General features: G+C 46.0%; 1 protein-coding gene across 2 annotated transcripts in view; it reads right to left on the bottom strand.

Annotated features, from left to right (window-relative positions):
• The window catches only part of EEF2K (eukaryotic elongation factor 2 kinase), an 82660-nt gene that overhangs the window by 40604 nt on the left and 15052 nt on the right, over nucleotides 1-27004 (bottom strand). For both annotated transcript variants that reach the window (XM_034939879.3, XM_034939880.3), the window contains exons 2-3: nucleotides 22170-22491; nucleotides 3408-3508 (exon numbers count right to left, since the gene is read on the bottom strand). In XM_034939879.3, coding sequence (XP_034795770.1) covers nucleotides 3408-3508; nucleotides 22170-22415 — 347 coding nt within the window. In that variant the 5' untranslated portion in view covers nucleotides 22416-22491. The remainder of the gene's footprint in view (nucleotides 1-3407; nucleotides 3509-22169; nucleotides 22492-27004) is intronic.

Genomic DNA, 27004 nt, shown 5'->3' with positions numbered 1-27004 from the left:
GAGAATCGCTTGAACCCGGGAGGCGGAGGTCGCAGTGAGCCGAGATTGCACCATTGCACTCCAGCCTGGGTGACAGAGCGAGACTCCGTCTCAAAAGATAAAAAATAAAAATAAATACATACATAAAATAAATATACAAGGTGGATGAATGACTGAATAAATAATATGCTGATCATAACTGGTCTCCGTAACAAACGGCATGGCCCAGGGAGGGGAGGTGGTGATGGTGCCCTCGATCTTGCCAGGCAGCTGGGCACATCTCCCGAGAAGTAACAGCCACACACAGTGGAGGGTAAGGGTCCTGTCTCTGAGTCTAGACAGGAGAAGGGCTGCCGGTGTACGGGTAGAAAGGAGTGATCTCTTTCCTCCCCATCATAAGGGTCATGGACAACAGCCCAGTTTTATGTGACACGGAAGCCTTCAGAATGAAGACTCAAAGATACAGAAGAACCAATCCGATTTTATGCTGAGGTTCAGTGAAGCAGGGATGGCGTGAAGCAATGTGATTGGGCAAAAAGGAGATGAGCTAATGGTAACAGACCGAGTTGGCCAGCAAGGCCTGTTCCGATTCTTCTTGGCCACTCTGTTATAGCATTTCCTTCTCTTGTGTATGGAGTAGGACCCCTTTGGAATGAGGGTCTCATTCCATAATTTATTTGTGGCCAGCTATTGCACAGAAAATTCATGTAAGGTTAGAGAATTTTTTTTTTTTTTTTTGACACAGAATCTCCCCGTCACCCAGGCTGGAGTGCAGTGGAGCAATCTTGGCTCACTACAACCTCCACTTCTTGGGTTCAAGTGGTTCTCCTGCTCCAGCCTTCCGAGTAGCTGGGATTACAGGTGTGCCTGCCACCATAGCCAGCTAATTTTTTTTTTTTTGTATTTTTGTAGAGATGGAGTTTCACCATGTTGGCCAGGCTGATCTTGAACTCCTGGCCTCAAGTGATCCACCTGCCTCAGCCTCCCAAAGTGCTGGTATTACAGGCGTTAGCCACTGCGCCTGGCCTAGAGTAATATTTTTAAGCTTTATGGCTGGCTTTGGGAAAAAGGGGTTCTAGTTTCTATGACTGGTAGTGGGCAAGGGCAATTCTAGTTTCTTTTTTTTTTTTTGAGATGGAGTCTCGCTCTGTCACCCAGGCTGGAGTGCAGTGGGGCGAACTCAGCTCACTGCGACCTCTGTCTCCTGGGTTCAAGCGATTCTCCTGCCTTAGCCTCCCGAGTAGCTGGGATTACAGGCGCATGCCACCGTGCCCAACTAATTTTTGTATTTTTAGTAGAGATGGGGTTTCATCACATTGGCCAGGCTGGTCTCAAACTCCTGATCTCATGATCCGCCTGCCTCAGCCTCCCAAAGTGTTGGGATTACAGGCGTGAGCCATCGCACCCGGCCAATTCTAGTTTCAATGGCTTGCTTAAGGAGACAACAAGGGGTGAGAGACAGGAGGGCAGGAGATGATCAGAGAGAGGCTATTTCTGAAGCCTTCACTTTGGGGTATCATTTTCTGAGCCCCAGTACCAGGTTGTGTGATGGTAAACATATATTTTGTTTTAGATTCCATTTCCTGGCATGCAACTCTGAAAGTCCCTGGAATCTCCAAAGTGACGTCTTTTTTTTTTTTTTTTTTTTAAGACTGAGTCTCACTCTGTCACCCAGGCTGGAGTGTAGTGGCACGATCTCAGCTCACTGCAACCTCTGTCTCCCAGGGTTCAAGCAAGTCTCCTGCCTCAGCCTCCTGAGTAGCTGGGATTACAGGCGCCTACCACCACACCCGGCTAAATTTTTAGAAGAGATGGGGTTTCACCATGTTGGTCAGGCTGGTCTCGAACTCCTGACCTCAAGTGATCCACTCACCTCGGCCTCCCAAAGTGCTGGGATTACAGGCATGAGCCACCATGCCCAGTCTTCTTCTGTACCCTTTGTAACATCCTTTATAATAAACCAGTAAATATGAGTAAGTGTTTCCCTGAGTTCCGTGAGCTGCTCCAGCAAGTTAATCAAACCCAAGGAGGGGTTCATGGGAACCCTGATTTATAGCTGGTCAGAAGCACAGGTGAAACCACTTCGGGCTTGCGATCAGCAGTGAAAGTTGGGGACGGTCTTGTAGGACTGAGCCTCCAACCTGTGGGATCTGATGCTATCTCCAGGTAGATGGTGTCAGAATTGAATTGAATCATAGGATACCCAATTCAAAACTCCTCTAATTCCTTCAATTAGAGGAACAGAATTAGACGCACATCTGCTGGTGTCCACTGCAGAGCTGATTACTTGCTTGTGGGTGGGGAGAAACCGCCACACATTTTGAGCTCACAGAAGCATTCTGTGTTGTAAGGGTACAGTAGGTTAAATTAAGTTTGTTTTTGCCACAGATAGGTGCATACCTAAGGCAGAGAGAGCTTGGAGAGGGTTCAGGGAACATTTCCATCTCTCCTTTCCCAGAGTAAATCAGCCCCTGGGCCTGGCCAGGCCTCACACAAGTTTGCCTGGTGGAAATCTCCTCAGCTCAATGGATCCCTAAAGTTTGAAACCTCCCTCCGGGCTGAGGTGTTCTTAACTCTAGTTGGAGGTTTCCCTTAGCGCACCTCTCAGCCGGGGCAGACTCCAGAACACCCCACCCTCGGTGAGAACAGGTTTCCCAGAGCCTGATGCCTCCACCGGGAAAAACAAGCAGAGGCCTGGCAGGTTAACCTCCCCTAGGCTCAGAGGGAGGAAAGCTCTCCAGAGCTGCACAGTTTGCACCGGCCCAGGGCAAGTATAGTTGATGCTTGAATGACATGGGTTTGAAGTGCGTGGGTCTACTTATAAATGGACTTTCTTCAATCAATATATTGGAAAATGTTTCAGAGATTTGCAACAATTTTATTTTATTTTTGACATGGAGTGTTACTCTGACGCCCAGGTTGGAGTGCAGCGGTGCTATATCAGCTCACTGCAACCTCCACTTCCTGAGTTCAAGCGATTCTCCTGCCTCAGCCTCCTGAGTAGCTGGGATTACAGGTGCCAGCCACCACGCTTGGCTATGGCTAATTTTTGTATTTTTAGTAGAGATGGGGTTTCACCATGTTGGCCAGGCTGGTCTTGAACTCCTGACCTCAAGTGATCTGCCCACCTCAGCCTCCCAAAGTGCTGGGATTACAGGTGAGAGCCACCTCACCCGGCCAGAGATCTGCAACAATTTAAAAAAACTAGCTCAGTCTAGCCTGTCTAATAGGTACCTTGTGAGAACCACGAGAAGGATTCAGTGAGGTAATGCACCGGGCCTTAAGCACGCATTAGCATGCCAATATTAGCTGCTGTTATGATTACTCCCTTCCCCTGACCCCCAAGAGTACTTAGGCCTCACTGATTGGGAACAGAAGCTGGACGTATAGCCCCCAGGACTCCTCAGGACCCCAAACAAGCTGCTGACCTGTGTCGAGTAGCACGTTCGGTGGCAATATCTTCCAGGTGGAACTCAGCCCAGGGGTCGGGCATGTGCTTGGCCTTCTGGATTGCGTGCTTCCAGGCTTCCTGTGGAAGGCAAAGGAGAAGGTAGGAACATCAGGCCCAGGTCAGGGGCTTTGGGGACAGCGTGGACTCCTCCCGCCCTGTTATTTCCTCTGGAGAGGCAGACAGTATCAGGACAGAGAGAGACTCCTGTCTAGTAGCCTTTCAGGAACACAGTCCCCAAAAGAACCTATCTGCACTCACAGGCACAGCCTCCCTGTGGGCAGAAATGGCACATCTTAACTACACAACGCTTGGATCAAAGAGTTGAGAATGAAAATAGGATACCATTCCCCCATTCAGGTTGGCTAACATTTCATTATACATATATTATATAGGATATATATATACACACACACACACACACACACAATACATATATAGAAACAGAGTATAACGTATATATATATACAGAAACAGGGTCTCACTCTGTCACCCAGGCTGGAGTGCAGTGATGTGATCTTGGCTCGCTGCAACCTCCACCTCCCGGGTTCAAGCGATTCTCATGCCTCAGCCTCCCAAATAGCTGAGATTATAGGCGCCCGCCACCACGCACGGCTACTTTTTGCATTTTTTGGTAGAAACAAAGTTTCACCACATTGGCCTGGCTGGTCTCGAACTCCTGACCTCAAGTGATCCACCCGCCTTGGCCTCCCAAAGTGCTGACATTACAGGCGTGAGCCACTGTGCCCGGCCTCTTTTTTTTTTTTTTTTTTTGAGACAGGGTCTTACTTTGTCGCCGAGGCTGGTGTGCAGTGGTGCAATCTCGGCTCACTGCAACCTCTGCCTCCTGGATTCAAGCGATTCTCCCACCTCAGCCTTGGGAGTAGCTGGACCTACAGGTGCACACCACTATACCTGGCTAATTTTTGTACTTTTTGGTAGAGACGGGGTTTCGTCATGTTGGCCAGGCTGGTGTCAAACTCCTGACCTCAAGTGATCCACCAGCCTCGGCCTCCCAAAGTGCTGGGATTACAGCAGGCTGGCAATTATTTTAATGAGATGAAACATTTTAGCGAGTGCTGGCCCGGATATCAGGGAACGGGTACCCTCACACACCATCAGGGGTATAAAACTTTTCTAGGCTGGGCTGGGTGCAGTGGCTCGTGCCTGTAATCCCAGCATTTTGGGAGGCCGAGGCAGGTGGTTTACCTGAGGTCAAGAGTTTGAGACCAGTGTGGCCAACACGGTGAAACCCTGTCTCTACTAAAAATACAAAAATTAGCTGGGCGTGGTGGCACATGCTTGTAATCCCAGCTACTCGGGAGGCTGAGAGAGGAGAATCGCTTGAACCCAGGAGGCAGAGGTTGTAGTGAGCCGAGATTGTGCCATTGCACTCCAGCCTGAGTGACAGAGGGAGACCCTGTCTCAGAAAAAAAAAAAAAAAAAAAAAAAATAGGCTGCATCTCTGCTGGAGATTCTTGACCTTACCAGACCCAATGACCTCTTTTTATAATAAACATTATATAACACCCCATTTTACTGCCCTATGTGAAATTCATAGATAACATAAATTTCTAAGCTCAGAGCTAGAACCATGCCAAAGATATGTTGCCTTTTTTATTTTTTATTTTTTTTTCAAGAGACGGGGTCTCACCCTGTCCCCAGGCCAGAGTGCAGTGGCATGATCACGGCTCAGGTGATCCTCTCACCTCAGCCTCCTGAGTAGCTAGGACCCCAGGCTGAGCCACCATACCTGGTTAATTTTTTAATTTTCTGTAGGGACAGGGTCTCACCATATTGCCCAGGCTGGTCTTGAACTTCAAGCGATCCTCCCATCTCAGCCTCCCAAAGGATATGCCGCCTTTACACATAACATAGCATTTAACTCTGGCCTCAGATAATTATGAAACGATTCCCATGAGCTGTTCCAAGATCTTGTGGGATGCAGGAAAATTCATCGTGCAGAACAGCCCTGTTTCAGGGTTGCTGGCATTCCCGGCCTTCCCTAACTCTATGCCAGCAGTGCCCACCACCCCATCATTATGATGGCCCAAAAGAACTCCCAAATCTATCAAAACCTATTGAGAGTAGCCAGGCATGGTGGCTCACGCCTGTAATCCCAGCACTTTGGGAGGCCGAGGCAGATGGATCATCCAAGGTCAGGAGCTCGAGACCAGCCTGGCCAACGTGGTGAAACCCCGTCTCTACTTTAAAAAAAAAAAAAAGCTGGGTGCATACCTGTAATCCCAGATACTCGGGAGGCTGAGGCAGGAAAATCGCTTGAACCAGGAGGTGGAGGTTGCAGTGAATGGAGATCAGGCCACTGCACTCCAGCCTGGGTGACAGAGCGAGACTCTGTACCCAAAAAAAAAAGAGTCCAGCTTCCCAAGGACTCAGCCCAAACAGGGCTTCACCTCATCCCCAGCACTGGGTCCTGCTCAAAATAGAAGCAGCTCAGGCAGTGGAGCTGGGCCTTCCAATACACACACACAGAGCCCAGGCCTCTCACTCTCTCTAGGGCTTTCTTTTGTTTTTGGGTTTTTGTTTTGTTTTGTTTTTTAAATAGGAATAAGGTCTCTCTCTGTTGTCCAGGCTACGTGGTGGTAGTGTGATCATAGCTCTCTGCAACCTCAAAACTCCTGGGCTCAAGCGATCTTCCTGCCTCAGCCTCCTGAGTAGCTGGGACTACACTTGTGTGTCACCATGCCCAGCTTTTTTATTTTTATTTTGCAGAGACGGGGTTGCACTATGTTTGTTGCCCAGGCTGGTCTCGAACTCCTGGCCTCAAGTGATCCTCCTGCCTCAACCTCCCAAGGAACTAGGATTACAGAGATGAGCTGCTGCGCCTAGCCTGCTGGGGCTTTTTTACCTCTGCAGAGTTCAAAAAATAAAGCCTGTAATTCTTTTCTTCTATTTTGGTAGCTAATTTAGACTTAATTTAAAAGTTGGAGAATACAGAAGACAAAAGTCAAATCCACCATATACCATCCACTGGAGCAATGCCGTAGACTAATTCTTTTCCAGATCTTCTATATGTTTTTTTTTTTTTTTTTTTTTTTTTTGAGACAGTCTCCCTCTGTCACCCAGGCTAGAGTGCAGTGGGGTGATCTCAGCTCACTGCAACCTCCTGGGTTCAAGCAATTTTCCTGCCTCAGCCTCCTGAGTAGCTGGGATTACAGGCGTGAGCCAACATGCCTGGCTAATTTTTGTATTTTTAGTAGAGACGGGGTTTCACCATGTTGGCCAGGCTAGTCTCGAACTCCTGACCTCAGGTGATCCACCCGCCTTGGCCTCCCAAAGTGCTGGGATTACAGGCGTGGCCACCTTGCCCGGCCTACATGCATTTTTTAATAAGATTGGTATCATACCATAAAATATAATTTACCTCCTTACAGGAGAGTGGGTCAATGGGATTTTGTGCTTTATTTAGTGATCTCAATTTTTTTTTTCTGATTCCAAAGTATGATCCACATCACATAAAAACTGCAAGCACTATAGAACTCTGAATTAGAAAGCGGAAGTCCTCCCTAATCCACTTCCTCTGAAAACCACAGCTGACAGTTGATGTAGACATTCTGCAAAATTTTTTCCTATGCCTCTGTGAACATAAACACATATTTAAGAGCAGTTTAGGCCGGGTGCGGTGGCTCACACCTGTAATCCCAGCACTTTGGGAGGCTGAGGCAGGCAGATCACAAGGTCAGGAGTTTGATACCAGCCTGGCCAACATGGTAAAACCCTGTCACTACTAAAAATACAAAAATTAGCCGGGCATGGTGGCACGAGCCTGTAATCCCAGCTACTTGGGAGGCTGAGGCAGGAGAATCGCTTGAACCCAGGAGGCGGAGGTTGCAGTGAGGCAAGAGAGCACAACTACACTCCAGCCTGGGCGACACAGTGAGACTCCATCTCAAAAAAATAAAAATAAAACAAAATAAAAAGAAAGAGCAATTGGACCACACCACATGTTCTGTTGTGCATCTGACTTTTCTTAATGTAAGATCTTGGACATCTTTCCATGTCATATGTGCAGACTGGCTGGGGTAACCTCCTTTCATTTCCAGAACTACCAGATATATAATTATATAAATGTACCTTAAGGTATTTGTCTAACCTCCAATTGAATAATATTTGGGTTCCCTCCAACATTTCCTAGTACAAACAGTGCTGAAGTGAACATCTTCCTATCCAAATCTTGGGCGCTTGTGCAAGATCTCAGTAGTACATATTTTTTGGGAAATGTAACTGCTGGATCACATTTAAAATCTAGAAATGACTGAGTTCTCCGCCAAAAAATTTATCCCAAGTTATACTCCAAGAAGCAGTAAACAAATCACTAAAATTCTTTTGGCACAGACAGTACATCAGATAACTATAAAATTTATAAGTTATTTGCATCCTGCTTTAATAGTTGCATAATAATCTACTGTATAACTTTTTTGTTATTGACTTGATTATTCACCTGTTGCTCTCCACTGTTAGACTTCAAGCTTGTCACTGATTGCTCCCTGTTGTAAATAACCCCACAGCAGACATGTGTACGTCTAAAACATTTTTCTGAATTTCGGTCCCTGTACTTTTTTTTTTTTTTGAGATGGAGTCTGGCTCTGTCACCAGGCTGGAGTGAAGTGGCATGATCTCGGCTCACTGCAACCTCTGCCTCCTGGGTTCAAGCGATTCTCCTGCCTCAGCCTCCTGAGTAGCTGGGACTACAGGCTTGCGCCACCACGCCCAGCTAATTATTGTATTTTTAGTAGAGACAGGGTTTCACCATGTTGGCCAGGATGGTCTCAATCTCTTGACCTTGTGATCCGCCTGCCTCGGCCTCCCAAAGTGCTGGGATTACAGGCATGAGCCTGGCCCCTGTACTTTTTCTCTTAAAGAGACAGGGTCTTGCTCTGTCACTCAGGCTGGAATGCAGTGGCATGATCATAGCTCACCGCAGCCTCAAACTCCTGGGTTCAAGTGATCCTCCTGCTTCAGCTTCACGAATAGCTGGGATGACAGGCGCTTGCCATCATGCCTGGCTAATTTTTTAAATTTCTGTACAGACAGGATCTCGGTATGTTGCCCAGGCTGTTCTCAAACTTCTGGGCTCAAGTGATCCTCCTGCCTTGTCCTTCCAAAGCACTGGGATTACAGGCATGAGCCACCACGCCCAGCCCAATCCCCGTACCTTAAAGCACCAGTCTCAGCTCATATTCCGGCTGCTACAAATGGCAGGGACAGCCTTCGACCTCCACCTGTCAGGAGAGCCTGCAGGGTTGAGAATTCAGCAGGCCACCCTTCCAAGCATGTCTGTACAGGTACCCTGTTCTCTGTCTACGACACACAATTCTCTGACAGTGCCTCTCTCAAACGACTCCGCCACTCCCTAAGCCACTAACAGGGACCGTCCCCATTCAGTGAAGATTAGCAACAGAAATTACCTCCTGGCTGGATGCCGTGGCACCAACCACAAAACAGGGAGGAAAGTACTGCAGAATTAGAGGGTGTGGTATTTCATAGGATAAAAATTACCTTTTTTCCAAACCCAGAACAGAGTCATGCCAGACCTTATGGGCAACAGGTGGGATTAATGCAACTAACTTTTTTTTTTTTTTTAATAAGCACAGTATAAAAAGTACTGTACTAACATTCATGTCCCTGACTCTGGTTCCAGCGCACTACTGACTGGCTGTGGGAACCTCCATTTCCTTGTTTACAAACAAGGATGAAGAAGGTTTTGGCTGCTGGTGGTCCACTTTTTTGTGGCCCCTGCACCCAGGGTAGACACACTCCCACCAAAAACAGTGGCTCACTGGGGTAGCAGTGCTTATTATGGGTGACTCCTGCCGGAGCTACAAATCACCAGTAATGTTACCATCAGGTGGGGAATGGAAGCAGGTACTGCCATCTTTGAGAGCCACCTGGCAGTGGCTATGAACCTTCTTCTGCACCGACTTCTGACCCAGCCATTCCTATCACCTACCCAGGTGTGTCCAGGTAAGCTGGTCCAAGGATGATCAGTGCTTTTTTTTTTTTTTTTCTTTTTTCTTTTTTTTTGAGACCAGGTATTTATTACTTTGTTGCCTAGGCTGAAGTGCAGTGGTGGGATCATAGCTCACTGAAGCCTCCAACTCCTGGGCTCAACGAATCTTCTCAACTCAGCCTCCCAGGTAGCTGGGACTATGGGTGCTCACCATCATGCCCAGCTAATTTAAAAAATTGTGTGTGTGTAGAGATGACAGTCTCTCTATGTTGTCCAGGGTGGTCTTGAACTCTAGCCTCAAGGTCAGCACTTATAATGCCATAATGATCAGGCAGTACAAACTGCCCATCTGTAGGGGGATGATCACATACACTTGGTATACTCAAAATAAGATGCTAGCACGGGTGATCTTTGTATTCCCCCCGGGCAGGGAGTGGGGGACGTGGTCTCACTCTGTCGTCCAGGCTGGAGTGCAGTGGCGCCATCTCTGCTCACTGCAACCTCCGTCTCCTGGGTTCAAGCAATTTTGTCTCAGCTGCCTGAGTATCTGGGATTACAGGTGAGTGCCACCACACCCAGCTAATTTTTGTATTTTTAGTAGAGATCAGGTTTCACCATATTGGTCAGGCTGGTCTTGAACTCCTGGCCTCGGGTGATCCACTCACCTTGGCCTCCCAAAGTGCTGAGATTACAGGCGTGAGCCACCGCACCCAGCACGGCCAATTTCTAAGACCTATTGTTTAGGGGGGAAAAAAGCAAGTTACAGAACAATACAAACACTATGATACCACTTACTGGTGGAGGAAACCCACAAATCAATACCATGGATTTTCTAAGGATGTGTGTGTCTGTAGACATACACACAAATGTATACTTATATGCAAATGCACAAAAAGAGGTCTGAAAAGTAATTTATATGAAACTAATATAATTCTTATCTCTGGGAATAGAAAGGGATAAGAAGTTGCTCAAGGAGACCTCAGTTTATCTATGTTGTTTGCATTCTTTTTACAATGAGAATGTATTTAGGTAATGCCTGTGTAAATCAAAGTTAAGAAACAAAAATTACTGGGTTAGACGAGTTTTCTTCTTTTCTTTTTTTTTTTGAGACAGGGTTTCACTCTGTTGCGCAGCCTGCAGTGCAGTAATGCAATCATGGCTCACTGAAACCTCAACCTCCACCTCAACCTCCTGGGTAGCTGGGCCTATGGGCACACGCCACCACGCCTGGCTAATTTTTTGTATTTTTGTAGAGACAGAGTTTCACCATGTTGCCCAGGCTGGTCTCAAACTCCCGGACTCAAGTGATCCACCTGTCTTGGCCTCCCAAAGTGCTGGGATTACAGACATAAGCCACTGCGCCTGGCCAGGTTAGATGATTCTTAAGGCCGTGCCAGCTCTAATATCTTCTATTTCTAAGGATTCCGGAACTCAGTTGTTGAGTAGGTTAATTAATCTTACATAGAACAGAGGGCTATGGGCCGGGTGTGGTGGCTCATGCCTGTAATCCTAGCACTTTGGGAGGCCGACATAGGCGGAACACTTGGGGCCAGGAGTTTGAGACCAGTCTGGTGAACATGGTGAAACCCCCTCTCTACAAAAAATATAAAAATTAGCTGGGCGTGGTGACGTGTGCCTGTGCTCCCAGCTACTCAGGAGGCTGAGGCATGAGAATCGCTTGAACCCAGGAGGTGGAGGTTGCAATGAGCTGAGATTGCACCACTGCACTACAGCCTGGGTGACAGAGCAAGACTCTTGTCTCAAAAAAAAAAAAAAAAAAAAAAAAGAGGTCTGTGGATATTTCATAAAAAAAGGAAAATATAATTCTGGCTACAGAATAGAAAGGCTGTGGTTCTTCAAAGTCTGAGAGTACAAAATAAAAATAAATAATAGTGAAATAATAATAATAATTATATACCAGGAAAGGGAGATGGAAATAATAATAATGATTACTATAGTAATAATAATTTACTTCATCGAGTATGCCAGGAGTGAGGGTGGAGTGCCGGCAATGTGTTTGCAAATGTTTTGGCACGTGGGATGTTATCACTGTTGTTGCCAATTTTATATTACTGTTATTATTGCCATTATCACAGTAATCAAGGCCCCTGGATCTTACTTGAGGACACATCCAGTGACTCACCCAAGCCTTTATCACCTGTTACTGTCACTTCATGTTATAAAATCATTTTTTCCCCCATCATCACTTCTGCAGACTTTATGAAATACAGCTCAGAAGTCTAGGCAACATGGCGAAACCCTGCCTCTACTACAAATACAAAAAATTAGCCAGGCATGGTGCCATGCGCCTGTAGTAATAGCTACTCAGGAGGCTGAGGTGGAAGGATCACCTGAACCTGGGAAGTCGAGGCAAAAAAAAAAAAGAAATACAACTCAGAGACAGCCCAACTACTCTCCCCTCCTGCAGAGTGGTAATAGGCTTAACCAAACTCAAGGGTTCAAATAAAAGAAGCGGGAAGAAGTGGGGGAACACAGTGAGGCTCTGGAATGGAAAGAGTCCAACAGTGGTGTGTAGAGGCCACAATCTATGCCACGTGCACTTAGAGATTTGGTACAATTATCCGTGGAACCCAGCATGGAATACAGCAGCAAAAAACTGGAAACCAGGCACAGTGGTCATGCCTGTGATCCCAGCAATTTGGGAGGCCAAGGCAGGAGGATCACTTGACACTTGGAGTTCCAGAGCAGCCTGGGCAGCATAGCAAGACCCCATTTCTACAAAAAAAAAATACAAAAATTAGCCAGGCATGATGGCGCATGCCTTTAGTCCCAACTACCTGGGGAGCTGGGGTGGGAGGATCACTTGAGCTCAGGAGGTCGAGGCTACAGTGACCCATGATTGTGCCACTGCACTCCAGCCTGGGCAACAGCATGAGACCCTATCTCTTAAAAAACAAACAAACTGGCCAGACGCGGTGGCTCACGCCTGTAGTCCCAACACTTTGGGAGGCTGAGGCAGGCAGATCACCTGACGTCAGGAGTTCGAGACCAGCCTGACCAACATGGAGAAACCCCATCTCCACTAAAAAATGCAAAATTAGTCAGGCATGGTGGTGCATGCCTGTAATCCCAGCTACTTGGGAGGCTGAAGCTGGAGAATCACTTGAACCCGAGAGGCAGAGGTTCCAGTGAGCTGAGATCGTGCCATTGCACTCCAGGCTGGGCAACAAGAGCGAAACTCCATCTCAAAAACAAACAAACGTGGAAACTGCCTAAGTATCCCACAAGAGGCAATGCTTAAAGAAACTGTGGTGTAGCCATACAGATGGCTGACAGAGCCATCAAGACACTAGATCCATATTTACTGATCTGAAAAGACATGATTTATTGCTTGCCGAAAAAAAACTGTTTACTGAAGACATATATAGCATGATTCTACAGTAGCAACAAAATGTCCATATTTGTGTATATTTAAAGTGAAATACAGTAAAGTCTGAACTATACACTAAGATCTTAATAGCAAAATATCTGCACTTTTTTTTTTTTGAGACACAGTCTTGCTCTGTCTCCCAGGCTGGAGTGCAGTGGTACAATCTCAGCTCACTGCAATCTCTGCCTCCCAGGTTTAAACAATTCTTGCGCCTCAGCCTCCCCAGTAACTGGGACTACAGGTGTGCGCCCCCATGCCCGGCTAATTTTTTGTATTTTTAGTAGAGATGGGGTTCCACCATGTTGCCTGTAATCCCAGCTACTCAGGAGGCTGAGGCAAGAGAATCACTTGAACATGGGAGGCAGAGGTTGCAGTGAGCAGAGATGGCACCACTGCACTCCAGCAGGGGCAACAGAGTGAAACTGCCCCTAAAAAAAAAAAAAAAAAAAGCAACAAAAAACATTATGCTTAGCAAAAGAAGCCAGACATAAAAGGCCACATGTTGTATGATTCTATTTATGTAAAACGTCCAGAAAAGGCAAGTCCAGAGAGGCAGAAAGTGGACTGGTGTTTGCCTGGGGCTGGGTGGGATGTGTATATTAGAGCGTGATGGCTAAGGGGTATAGAATTTAGTTTTTGGGTAAAATGTTCTAAAAGTGGTTGTGGTGATGGATGCATAATTTTATGAATATACTCAAAGGCTTTGAATAGTACATTTTAAATGGGTAAATTGTATGGCATGTGAATTATATTTCCAAAAACTGCTAAATTTTTTTTTTTTTTTTTCCTGTTGCCCAGGCTGGAGTGCAGTGGTGCGATCTTGGCTCACTGCAACCTCTGCCTCCCGGGTTCAAGTGATTCCCCTGCCTCAGCCTCCTGAGTAGCTGGGACTACAGTCTCACACCACCACGCCCAGATAATTTTTGTATTTTTAGTAGAGATGAAGTTTCACCATATTGGTCAGGCTGGTCTCCAACTCCTGACCTCAGGTGATCCGCCAGCCTCGGCCTCCCAAGGCAATCATTATTCTTTGATCATGCTGTTAGAGCTGCCCTCAGTGGGTTACAAGTATGAGTGTAATTACCAAAGTTGGCCAAATAAGGGCATGGGAAGCAGGTGTACCCACCCATCATGGGGGGCACACACGATGGTGTAACCTCTTTGAGGAGCAACCGACAACACCTATCCCAGTTTAAACACACAAACATTTTGCCTAGCCAGTTCACCTCTGGGGGGTCCTCTGGTGGGCACGCCCATTCACGAGTGCAAAGACACATGCACAAGGAAGTGCTGTTTGTGGCAGGACAAGACTGGAAATAACCTACATACCCTACAAGGAGGGGCTGGCTACATTTATTATGGTGCTTCCAACAATGAAATGATATTCAGCCATTAAATAACCAACAACAGGCTGGGCATGGTGGTGCATGCCTGTGGTCCCAGCTACTCGGGAGGCTGAGGTGGGAGGATCACTTGAGCCCAGGATTTCAATGCAGTGAGCTATGATCACACCACTGCACTTCTGCCTGGGCAACCCTATCTCAAAAGAAATTTTTTTAAATAAGGTGATCTATGTGTATTGATGTGGAATGAGCTCTGAGATATTCTCAGATCAGGAAAATATTTTTTTGCCGGGGGGCAGGGGAGAGGGTCTCGCTCTGTTGCCTAGGCTAAAGGGCAGTGGTGCAATCTCTCACTGCAGCCTCTGCCTCCCAGGTTCAAGTGATTCTCCTGCCTCAGCCTCTGGAGTAGCTGGGATTATAGGTGCCCACCTCCATGCCCGGCTATTTTTTTTTTTTTTTTTTTTTTTTTTTTTTTTTTTTTTTAGTAGAGACGGGGTTTCACCATGTTGGCCAGGGTGGTCTCGAACTCCTGACCTCAAGTGATCTACCTGCCTCGGCCTCCCAAAGTCCTAGGATTACAGACGTGAGCCAGTGCACCTGGCTGAAAATAATATTTAAAAATAAAATTTCCAACCTTAATAAGAAATTAAAAACATGTATTTGCTCCCTATGCTTATTCTAGAAAATGTAGAAATGACAGAGAAGGAGAAAAGGAACACAGTCCCTCCTAATCCAATCCAAAGACAATTCCTGCTGCCCTGGTGATGTGCTTCCCCTCAGGCCTTGGCTGTATGTGTACGTGCGAGTTTCACAGAGCTATAATCATGCTGTATTCTTTTTAGATTTAACTCTGGAGCAGAGGCACTTTCCCACGTTATCATAAACTCTATAAACATCTTTGGATGACTGCCTGATATTCTATGGAGAGGGCGGCCCCCTGAATGGTTCTGCCACGTCTCCACGGGAGCTTGGGCAGAAGGCTGGGCTTGACAGTGATAGAATCTGACCTTTCACAATCCACACCCAATACCTGCCGGGTGTGTTCCTTGGAGGGAGGCCAGCGGGCCATTTTGGTTAAACAATCCAAGTTGCCAGGTCACAGTAAGTTAAAAAAAAAACCACTTAGGTTTATGGGATGCTGAGGGAACAAAGGTTGGAAAGCTGAGCTGTTGTCTCCCTCTGAAGCCACCCCTGGCAACACTAACCCAACAGAGCCTGCTTTCGATAACCTAGAAAGTAAGCAATGAAGTGCCAACTCCCGTCCACACACAGTCAAACATTTTACCAAGTCCTACTACGCAGGACCAAGGGAATGGAGGTCGCATCAGACACAACCCTACTCTTGCAGTCAGGTGCTGACTCAAACAAAGAACGACACTGGAGAATGACTCACACACATAAAGGTCTGCTAAGAGCCCCACGGAAGGCAGAGGAGAAAGCCTGGAAAGGTTGTCTTCAATCTGGGCTCTGGGCCAGGCTCAATCGCTTATGCTTGTAATCCCAACACTTTGGGAAGCTGAGGCAGGAGGATTGCTTGAGGCCAGGAGTTCAAGACCAGCCTGGGCAAGGTAATGAGACCCCATCGTTCCAAAAAAAATTAAAAAGTTGGCCAAGTGTGGTGGTGCACGCCTGTGGTCTCAGCTACTCAGGAGGCTGAGGTGGGAGGATCGCTCAAGCCCAGGAGTTAGAGGCTGCAGTGAGTTATGATCATGCCACTGTACTCCAGCCTGGGCAACACAGCAAGACCTTGTCTTCAAATTAAAAAAATAAAAATTAAAGCTGGGTTCTGAAGGAGGCAGAACTGTAATTTTGATAGACCAGGACATCAGATGAAAGAAATTTTATAAGGCAGAGGTGTGAAAAAGGGAAGCCCATTCCAGGAGCTTCCAGATGTGTGTGAGTGGAGGGGATGAACAGAGCCTAGAAAGGTCCTGGAGCGGAGGGACCTAGAAGACACTCCCATCCTGGTGATGAAGCTTTTTTTTGTTTTGTTTTGTTTTGTTTTTGTTTAAGACAGAGTTTCGCTCTCGTTGCCCAGGCTGGAGTGCAGTGGCGCGATCTTGGCTCACTGCAACCTCAGCCTCCCGGGTTCAAGTGATTCTCCTGGCTCAGCCTCCTGAGTAGCTGGGATTACAGGCATGTGCCACCACGCCTGGCTAATTTTTGTATTTTTAGTAGTGACAGGGTATCACCATGTAGGTCAGGCTGGTCTCAAACTCCTGACCTCGTGATCCACCTGCCCCAGCCTCCCAAAGTGCTGGGATTACAGGTGTGAGCCACCGTGCCCGGCCAGAAGTGATGAGTTTTGAGGAGGGGGTATTTATCAATGTATTTGAGGAAGAGGAAGTTACCTGGTTATTTTACTTTATTTTTCTTAACAACATCTTTTTCTCCACATAAGTGATACATATGTGTAACTTTAAAAGTTTAAAATGTTTAAAAAATATACAAAGCCCCCCTTTAATGGTACCTCTCCCATAGAGAGAACTGCCACTAACTGCTGGGTGCAAACTTCCCCTTCAAATGGTTTTTGCTATGCAGATACCAATATATATGTATATACATTTTTAATAAAAATAGGATCAGGTCGGGCGTGGTGGCTCATGCCTGTAATCCCAGCACTTTGGGAGGTCGAGGTGGGTGGATCACGAGGTCAGGAGTTCAAGACCAGCCTGGCCAACGTGGTGAAACCCCCCCGTCTCTACTAAATATACAAAAAATAAATAAATAAATAAACAAATAAAAAATTAGCAAGGCGTGGTGGCAGGCGGCTGTAATCCCAGCTATTCAGGAGGCTGAGGCAGGAGAATTGCTTCAACCTGGGAAGCAGAGGTTGCAGTGAGCCGAGATTGCACCACTGCACTCCAGCCTGGGTGATGGAGCAAGACTCTGTCTCAGAAAAGAAAAAAAAAAAGCATCATACTATATTTCAACTTGCTTTTTAACTTAACTACATATCTAAAAATGCTAACATTTTTTGACTTTATTATGGACCAGGCTTGTGCCAAAGGCTTTTTATGGATTTGCACACACACATACTATATGTAATAGTAGGCACTGTTTTAGAGTGAAATCATGGCCAGGCGTGGTGGCTCACTCCTGTAATCCCCCTTTGGGAAGCTGAAGTGGGATGATTGTTTGAGCCCAGGAGTTCAAGACCAGCCTAAGCAACACAATATGAGACCCTCTCTCTACAAAAAAAAGTAAAACAATAACAACAACAAAAAAGGTCAAATCACATAGAATCATCTTCATCTTTGGACTAGCCTGGGTAACATAGTAAGACCTCATATCTACAAAAAATTTTTTTAAAAGTCAGCTAGGCATGGTGGCATGTACCTGTGGTCCTAGCTACTCAGGAGGCTGAGGTGTGAGGATTGCTTGAGCTCAGGAGTTCAAGGCAGCAATGAGCTATGATCATGTCACTGCACTCCAGCCTGGGTGACAGAGTAAGACCGTGTCTCTAAGAAAAAAGAAAATAAGAAGAAAAGGCTGGGCATGTCGGCTCATGCCTGTAATCCCAGTACTTTGGGAAGCTGAGGCAGGCGGATCACTTGAGGCCAAGAGTTAAAGACCGGCCTGGGCAACATGGCGAGACCCTATCTCTACTAAAAATACAAAAATTATCAGGGCATAGTGGCGTGCACCTGTGGTTCCAGCTACTTGGGAGGCTGAGGCACAAGAATCACTTGAATCTGGGAAGTGGAGGTTGCAGTGAGCCAGGATTACACCACTGCCCTCCAGCCTGGGCGACAGAGTGAGACCCTGTCTCGAAAAAAAAAAAAAGAAGGAAAGAAATATCACTTTGTTCTAACGTAAACACAGCATTCTGTGAGAACCAATGCCTGTAATTTAAATCAGCCCCTCTTGCGGACACTTGAGCTGCCCTCCTGGGGGTGGGTGTTCATTTCAAAGCTGCCTTAGGACAGGAAACAGGATCAGTGGAAACCTGCCCCTTCAGGGGCCCCCCGACCCCAGAGGAGACCCACGGGGCTATTTCTGGAGCTGCCTGCCCCAGAGTAACTCCAGCTAGAACTCTAGGCCTAAAGGGAAAACATTACCCAACTATCTCCAAGAACTAAAATTATTAATTTTCTAAAAACAGATTAATTCAGAAGTTATGGAAGATTATTTTTAATTTCAAATCCCCAAGTGGTAATAGGCATTTTGTTTACAGTACTGATACTTAACTGTTTGTGAGGATTTGATTAAGTAAGGGTAATGGTATTGCACTTTTGATTTTTTACCCCCACCAGTTATTATAAAAAGTCCAATAATGTTCGCCTTTCCCCCCCTTCTTTTTTTGAGATGGAGTCTCGCTCTGTCACCCAGGCTGGAGTGCAGTGGCACGATCTTGGCTCACTGCAACCTCCGCCTCCCGGGTTCAAGTGATTCTCATGCTTCAGCCTCCCGAGTAGCTGGGACCACAGGTGGCACCAACACGCCCGGCTAATTTTTGTGTTTTTGTAGAGACGGGGTTTCGCCATGTTGGCCAGGCTGGTCTCAAACTCCTGACCTCAGGTGATCTGCCTGCCCGTGCTGGGATTACAGGCGTGAGCCACCGCGCCCGGCTTCTCCCCGTCTTCTTTATACCAGCTTTGCTATGGTATGAACACAAATCCCTACCAAAATAAGTACACTTTTCCTCAGTCCAGAGAAGGATGTCCAACTCGAAAAAGTGTTTTTTTGTTTGTTTTTTTACGATAACCAACATGAAGAATCACATTGCACATATGTCTCTGTACCCACATACACGCATATGCGGGGTTGCTTTCAAAATATTCAACACAAAATTGGACAAATGTAGAAGACACTTGAGATGGAAACCTTCCACAGTATGAGGTTTTTGTTTTTGTTTTTGTTTTTTGAGATGGAGTCTCCTCTGTTGCCCAGGCTGGAGTGCAGTGGTGCGATCTCGGCTCACCACAACCTCTGCCTCCTGGGTTCAAGGGATTCTTCTGCCTCAGCCTCCTGAGAAGCTGGGACTACAGGCATGCACCACCATTGTGGAAGGAAAATAAAATAAGTAATAATAAAGTTAAAAATAATAAACATAAGTAATAGTTAACATTAAGTATAGGTTATTTAGAAGTTATACGTAGGCTAAGAAATTTAAGCAGCCCCTCCCAGCATTGCTAACAAGTTGCAGCTATGAGCTTATCTCAATCTTCCAAGCTTACTGCCTGCCTCCAGACCCCCGCGTATTGCTGTAATTCCTGTTTTCCCTTACCCCAGCTCGAGCTGTCCAGCTTCAAAGTTGACTGGTCAAGATAACTAAATTATATGTTTTCTCAGAATTGTCACGTGTTAAATAATTTACTGTCTTTGTCCGAAACCTGTATCCTGCCTTGTTTTCTTGCCTCAAACGACATATAAGCAAGCCTGCTTTCTGTGTCCCAGTCGGCAGCCATTTTAGGCGTGAGCCTGCTGTCGGCCCGGGTACCTGAATTAAATAAAGTTCTCTTTGGTTTCCAAAGGTCTCTTTGTCTTTTCCTTGGCTGGAGTTTTATTGTAACACCATGCCCGGCTAATTTTTGTATTTTTAGTAGAGATGGGTTTCACTATGTTGGCCAGGCTGGTCTCGAAATCCTGACCTTGTGATCTGTCCACCTCAGCCTCCCAAAGTGCTGGGATTACGGGCGTGAGCCATCGCGCCCGGCCCACAGTATGAGCTTTTAATCAGTAAACAAATTTGGGAAAAGGTAATTAATTTGTGGAAAGGTTTTTAAAAAAATATTAATCCTCATAATCAGTGACAAATTATTAGGGCCACACTCCTGGAATGTGGCAACAGAGAGGGAAATAACACTTATTAAGCACCTATAATGTGTGACACACAATACTAGGTATTGTTTCAAAAGTAATGATTCATAAGAATTTAGTCTTGCTTGAACCTGGGAGGTGGAGGTTGCAGTGAGCCGAGATCGTGCCACTGCACTCCAGCCTGGGCGACAAAGTGAGACTCCATCTCAAAAAAAAAAAAAAAAAAAAAAAAAAAAGAATTTGGTCTATCCTTCATAGCTGTAACTACATAGGATGGCTGTAAGCGTTTTTTCTTTTTTTTTTTTCTTTAATAAAGATGGGGTGTTCCTATGTTGACCAGGCTGGTCTCAAACTCTTGGCCTAAAGCGATCCTACCATCTTGGCCTCCCAAAGCGCTGGGATTACAGGCTGAGCCACTGTGCCCAGCCAAGATAGCTATAAATGTTAAATGAGATCATTTTTTTCAGTGTCCCTAAAACAAGTTTCTATCAAAGTAACTAATAGTTATTATATTTGTTTCTCCACTTGAATGTCTCTGCTGATAAATGGGGAGATTGTAAAGTCTGTAAACAATTGCTGTTTGCCTGTCTGTACTCAATGCATAGCCTGGTGACAGATATATAATATGTAATAAATAAATGCAAATTTCATGTAATCAAGTACCCATGCTGGCACCTACCAAACGGTTTTCAATAAAATTATGTTTTTAAATTTATTTTAGGCTGGGTGCAGTGGCTCATGCCTGTAATCCCAGCACTTTGGGAACCTGAGGAGGTGGATCACTTGAGGCCAGGAGTTTGAGACCAGCCTGGCCAACACAGTGCAACTGTTTCTACTGAAAATACAAAACTTTTGCTGGGTGTGGTGGCACATGCCTGTTATATCAGCTACTCAGGAGGCTGAGGCACAAGAATCACTTGAACCCAGGAGGCGGACGTTTCAGTGAGCCGAGATCTGACCACTGTATTCCAGCCTGGGCAGCAGAGCGGAATACAAAAAAATAAAATGAATAATAAATGTATTTATTTTATTTTAATTTTTTGAGAAGGAGTTTCACTCTTGCTGTCCAGGCTGGAGTGCAGTGGTGCAATCTCAGTTCACTGCAACTTCCACCTCCCAGGTTCAAGTGATTCTCCTGCCTCAGCCTCCCAAGTAGCTGGGATTACAAGTGTGCGCCACCACACCCGGCTAATTTTTTGTATTTTAGTAGAGATGGAGTTTCACCATGTTGGCCAGGCTGCTCTAGAACTCCTACCTCAGGTGATCCACTTGCCTTGGCCTCCCCAACTGCTAGGATTACAGGCGTAAGCCACCGCACCCAGCCTATTTTATTTTTTGAGAGACAGGGTCTCACTATGTTGCCCAGGCTGGTCTCCTAGGCTCAAGTGATCCTCCCTTTTGTCCTCTCAAAGTGCTGGCATCACAGGTGTGAGACACCACGCCTGACCTAAAATTATGTTGTTAAATAAATTCTTTCAAAAAATTAACAACAAGTGGCTGGGCGTGGTAGTTCAAGACCAGCCTGGGAAACCCCATTTCTACAAAAAAAATTTTTTTAATGAGCCGGGTATAGTGGTACAAGCCTATAATCTTAGCTACTCAGGAGGCTGAGGTGGGAGGCTTGCTTGAGCCTAGGAATTCAAGGCTGCAGTAAGCCATGATTGTGCCATTGCACTCCAGCCTGGGCAACAAAGCGAGACCACGTTTATTAAAAAAAAAAAAAAAAAAAAAAAAAAGAAGAAGAAGGAAAAGAAAGAAAAAGAGAGAAAGAGAAATAAGGTCCTTAGTTTGGGGATTTTCTATTGCCATAAATAAATAAACGTTTTTACAAAGAAATAAGATCTTTACAGTTTGCAATGTTCCCCAGTAGTTGCTATTTTATTCTGTTCTGTTCCATTTCTTTAAAAAAAAAAAAAAAAAAAAAGAACAGCACCTCTGCACTCCAGCCTGGGTGACAGAGCAGAACTCTGTCTCTAAAGAAAACTAAAATAAATAAACAAACAAAACAAAACATTGGACAAAACTCAGCAAAAGGTTTTCACAACTCCGTAGTGTGTCCTGGGCTACTATTTGAAAAACACCCAGTTCCAAGGTAATGAAATTTATTTTAAATCAATAATACCCTCCCTGCTTAGCAAGTATATCCTCAGCTCAGAGTTTAGAGCACTGTCCAGGGTTTGGAAATACGAAGAAGTCCCCAACCAGCGACTCCAACCCTCCATCCCTTACAGCAGGTAAGCCGGGTGGGGAAGGTGGCATAGGTGGCTCACTCACCTTGAAGTGGAAGGAGTTTGCCGGGGACCCGCTGGAGCTATACCGCTCACTTTTTGTTAGGTTGCTGTAGTACTTATTAACCTTGGAATTGACATTCTGGTTTGAGCTTGGGTCATCCGTGATGGGGCAGATGAAGTAACCTTCCTCATCGTCGCTGTCCCCATCAGAATCACCATCATGGCCAGCTCGGGGGGACTGGCCGCCATCAACGCCTTCCAGGCGGAAGATGAGATCTTCGTCTGCCATGTTCCTGGGGTGCCCGTTTTACCCAAGCAGTATCCGGCACAGCCAGAGTTACTGGACAAATGCAGAGGCGAAGGTCCTACAAGGAAAGCAAGGGCCAGAGAGTGGGTGCTGGGGCCCAGGGCTGCGAATTCGCCCGACCCTCACCCCAAATGCTGCAGGCTATCGCAGGAGCTGGCACCCTTGGGGTAAAACCTAGAGCTATCTTTTGGGGAGGCAGTTGGCAGCACCCAGGCACATTTTAAATTCGAAACCCGCTGACCCAGTCGTCATTCCACTTTTAAGAACTCAGTGTTTGCAAATGTTGGAACCAGGCTGGGAAAGAAATGGCTTCTTAAGCAGAGTGCTCTTTTTAGCACATCAATTAGATCGAGGCACTCCTCTGCTTAACGCCCACCCCCGGCAGCTTCCTTTCACATTCATAATAACATCCAAATGCCTTAGTAAGGCTGCAAGAGCGGCGTTCATCTAGCGTGCTGCCCACTTCTCCTCCGGCCCTGGCTGCTCTCCAGGTACACTGGGTTTCTTTCTGTTCTGTGAACACATTAAGTTCATTCCGACCTCCGAGCCTTTGTACCTGCTGTTCCTTGTGCCTGGAACAACCTTTCTAACAGTGGGTTCTTTCTCATCATTGAGCTCACAGCTCACAGGATGCCTCTTCAGTGAAATCTTCTGTGAATCCCCAAATCAAAGAACCCTTAACCCAACATGCATATCCAATCACTCCCTTGCATATCACCCTGTTCCATTTCTTTCTTTGTTCTTTTTTTTTTTTCTTCTGAGACAGAGTTTCACTCTTGTCACCCAGGCTGGAGTGCAATGGTGCGATCTTGGCTCACTGCAACCTCCACCTCCCAGGTTCAAGCGATTCTGCTGCCTCAGCCTCCCGCGTAGCTGGGATTCCAGGTGCCCACCACCACAACTAGCTAATTTTTGCATTTTTAGTAGAGATGGCATTTCACCATGTTGGCTAAGCTGGTCTTGAACTTCTGACCCCAGGTGATCCTCCTGCCTGGGCCTCCCAAAGTGCTGGGATTACAGGCGTGAGCCACCACATCCGGACTTTTTTCTTTTTTCTTTTCTTTTTTTTTTTTTTGAGACAGAATCTTGCTCTGTCATCCAGGCTGGAGTACAGTGGTGCAATCCTAGCTCACCTAGGTCACTGCTTGACCTCGCGGGCCCAAGCAATCCTCCCACTCAAACCTCCCAAGTAGCTAGGATCACAGGTGTATGCCACCAAGCCTGGCCAATTTTGTTTGTTTTTTGTAAAAACAGGGTCTCCCTATGTTGCCCAGACTGGTCTCAATCTCCTGGGCTCAAGTGATCCTCCTGCCTTGGCCTCCCAAAATGCTGGGATTACAGGCATGCTTCATTTCTTCATTGTGCTTTTCTCAAACTGAAATCACCCCGTTTACTTTGTTATTGTCTGTATGCCCAATACCTCCAAAAGTGTCTGGCACAGAGAAGGCACTCAATGCACTTTCCCAGAATGAAGGAGTGGCCCTAAAAGCATTTTTTGTTTGTTTGTTTTTCTTTGAGACAGAGTCTCGCTCTGTGGAGTGCAGTGGCATGATCTCGGCTCACTGCAACTTCCGCCTCCCGAGTTCAAGCAATTCTCCTGCCTCAGTCTCCTGAGTAGCTGGGATTACAGGCATCCACTACCACGCGCGGCTAATTTTTGTATTTTTAGTAGAGACGGGGTTTCACCATGTTGGCCAGGCTAGTCTTGGACTCCTGACCTCAGGTGATCCGCCTGCCTCAGCCTCCCAAAGTGCTGGGATTACAGATGTGAGCCACCACGCCTGGCCTAAAAGCACTTTCTGTAGCACAATCAGTAACAGCAACAAAACAAAACCCAACAACCCCAAATGTCCAAATAGAAGCTCATTATACAGATTACAGTATTTCTCTCTACACCATGAAATACTCCATGACTGTTAGAAAGGGGACGGTCCCATACCCACAAACACACAAAAATAATCAAGAAAGAGTTCAGGAAGATTGTAGGATAGAACTGTCACATTTACAGCCACCTGATTTTCAACAAGGGTGCCAAGATAATTCACTCTCAGTTTTACAGTCACTTGATTTTCAACAAGCCAAGATGATTCAACAGGGAAGGAAGAATCTTTTCAACAAATGGTGTTGGGATAAATGAATATCTACATGCAAAAAAATGAAGTTGATCCCCTTCCTTACGCCATACCCCAAAATTAAGAAATTAGAAAACACTCTGGCACCAGCCTGGCCAACATGGCGAAACCCTGTCTCTACTAAAAATATAAAAGGTAGCCAGGCGTGGTGGTGCATGCCTATAATCCCAACTACTTGGGAGGCTGAGGTGAGAGAATTGCCTGAGCCTGGGAGGCAGAGGTTGCAGTGAGCTGAGACTGTGCCATTGCACTCCAGCCTGGGTGACAGAGTGAGACCTTGTCTAAAAACAAAACAAAACAAAACAAAACCAAAAAAAACAGAAAAAAACAACATCTCAAAAAGTTAAACACTGAGTTACCGTAAGATCCAGCAATTCCACTCCTAGGTGCTGACATACACTCCAATATGGATGAAACTTACAACCACTAGGGGAGGTGAAAGGCAGTGACAAAAGACTATATGCATTGACTAATTCTCTGTATATGAAACTTCCAGAGAAGATAAAGCTACAGCAATAGAAAATAGATTAATGGTTGCCTGAGGATGGAGGTAGGGTGTGGTGGTGGGAATGGTTGGGGGAAATGGGGAATGATTGCTAATGGGTATGGGGTTTCTTTTGAGTTGATGAAAAGGTTCTAAAATTGACTGTGGCTATATGACTATGAATATACCATTGAATTGTACTATCTATCTATCTATCTGAGATGGAGTCTCACCCTGTCACCGAGGCTGGAGTGCAGTGGCACAATCTCGGCTCACTGTAACCTCCGCCCCCCAGGTTCAAGTGATTCTCCTGCCTCAGCCTCCCGAATAGCTGGGACTACAGACACGCACCACTGTGCCCAGCTAATTTTTGTATTTTTTTTTTTTTTTTTTTTTTTAGGGACGGGGTTTCACCATGTTGGCCAGGCTGTTCTCGAACTCCTGAACTTGTGATCTGCCCACCTCAGCCTCCCAAAGTGCTGGGATTACAGGCATGAGCCACTGCGCCCAGCCAGAATCGTACATTTTAAATGAGCAGATTGTAAGGTATGTGAATTATATCTCAAGAAAGCCAAAGTTTTAAAGAAAAGAAAGTCGGATGTGGTGGTTCATGTCTGTAATCCCAGCACTTTGGGAGGCCGAGGTGGGAGGATCGCTTGAGCCCAGAAGTTTAAGACCAGCCTGGGCAACATAATGAGACCCTGACTTTACAAAAAAAATACAAAAAATTAGCTGGGTGTGATGGTGTGTGCCTGTAGTCCCAGCTACTCAGGTGGTTGAGGTGGGAAGATCACTTGAGCCCAGGAGGTTCAAGTGAGCCCAGAGGCTGCAGTGAGCTGAAATTGCACCACAACACTCCAGCCTGGGCAATACAGCAAGACCCTGTCTCCAAAAAAAGAAAAGAAAAGAAAAAGGACCTGTGTACATGCATGAAAACTTCCCTGAAAAATCCACAGGAACTGTACAGCACTTGAAATAAGCAGCTGTAGAGCTGGAGGAAACTTTTTATGTTTAATTTTTTAATTTTTTTGAGATAGAGTCTTGCTCTGTTGCCCAGGCTGGAGTGGGGTGGCACAATCTTGGCTCACTGCAAGCTCTGCCTCCCAGGTTCAAGCGATTCTCCTGCCTCAGCCTCCCGAGTAGCTGGGATTACAGGAGCCCACTACCACACCCGGCTAATTTTTGTATTTTTAGTAGAGGCGGGGTTTCACCATGTTGGCCACGGTGGCTTTGAACTCCTGACCTCAAGTGATCTGCCCGTCTTGGCCTCCCAAAGTGCTAGAATTACAGATAAGAGCCACTGAGCCTGGCCAGCTTTTTAAAACTTTGTACGTTTCTATACTGCTTTAACTTTTTTACAAAGCTGGATTGCTTTAGACACAAAATAGTAAGTAAATTAGTTTAAAAATTTTTTTACATCAAACCAATAATTCCAGTTTTTTTGACAGTGCTGTCCATCAGGTGCACAGTCTTCTAGAGCCAAGGCTTTGGTACTCTGGCTACCGAGGCAGGAAATATATTTATATCCTAACCCAGTACATGCTTATAAAATGGAAAGTAAAATTTCAAGAAATTGTGCTTAGCCTTACTTTGTATAATGCACTCTTGCTATTTTTTTTTTAAATGTTATTTTTAGAGACAGGTTGCCCTGGCTGGAGTGCAGTGGTGTGATCACAGCTCACTGTAGCCTCCAACAGCTGGGTTCAGGTGATCCTCCCGCCTCAGCCTCCAGAGCAGTCCATGCCACCATGCCCGGCTAAAGTTTTTTATTTTTGTACAGACAGAGTCTCACTATGTTGGCCAGGCTGGTCTTGAACTTCCAGCCTCAAGTGATCCTCCCACCTTGGCCTCCCAAAGCACTAGGATTACTGATGTGAGCCACTGTGCTTGGCCCACTCTTGCTATTTTCTATTCTCCTTAAGTCCTCTGTTTTTTCTTTCTGTTTAATCTTTTTC

This window comes from Pan paniscus, chromosome 18, assembly GCF_029289425.2.
Source record: "Pan paniscus chromosome 18, NHGRI_mPanPan1-v2.0_pri, whole genome shotgun sequence".
Classification (NCBI taxonomy): domain Eukaryota; kingdom Metazoa; phylum Chordata; class Mammalia; order Primates; family Hominidae; genus Pan; species Pan paniscus.
Note: the sequence above shows the minus strand (reverse complement) of the source record. Positions and strands in the feature narration are given on the sequence as shown.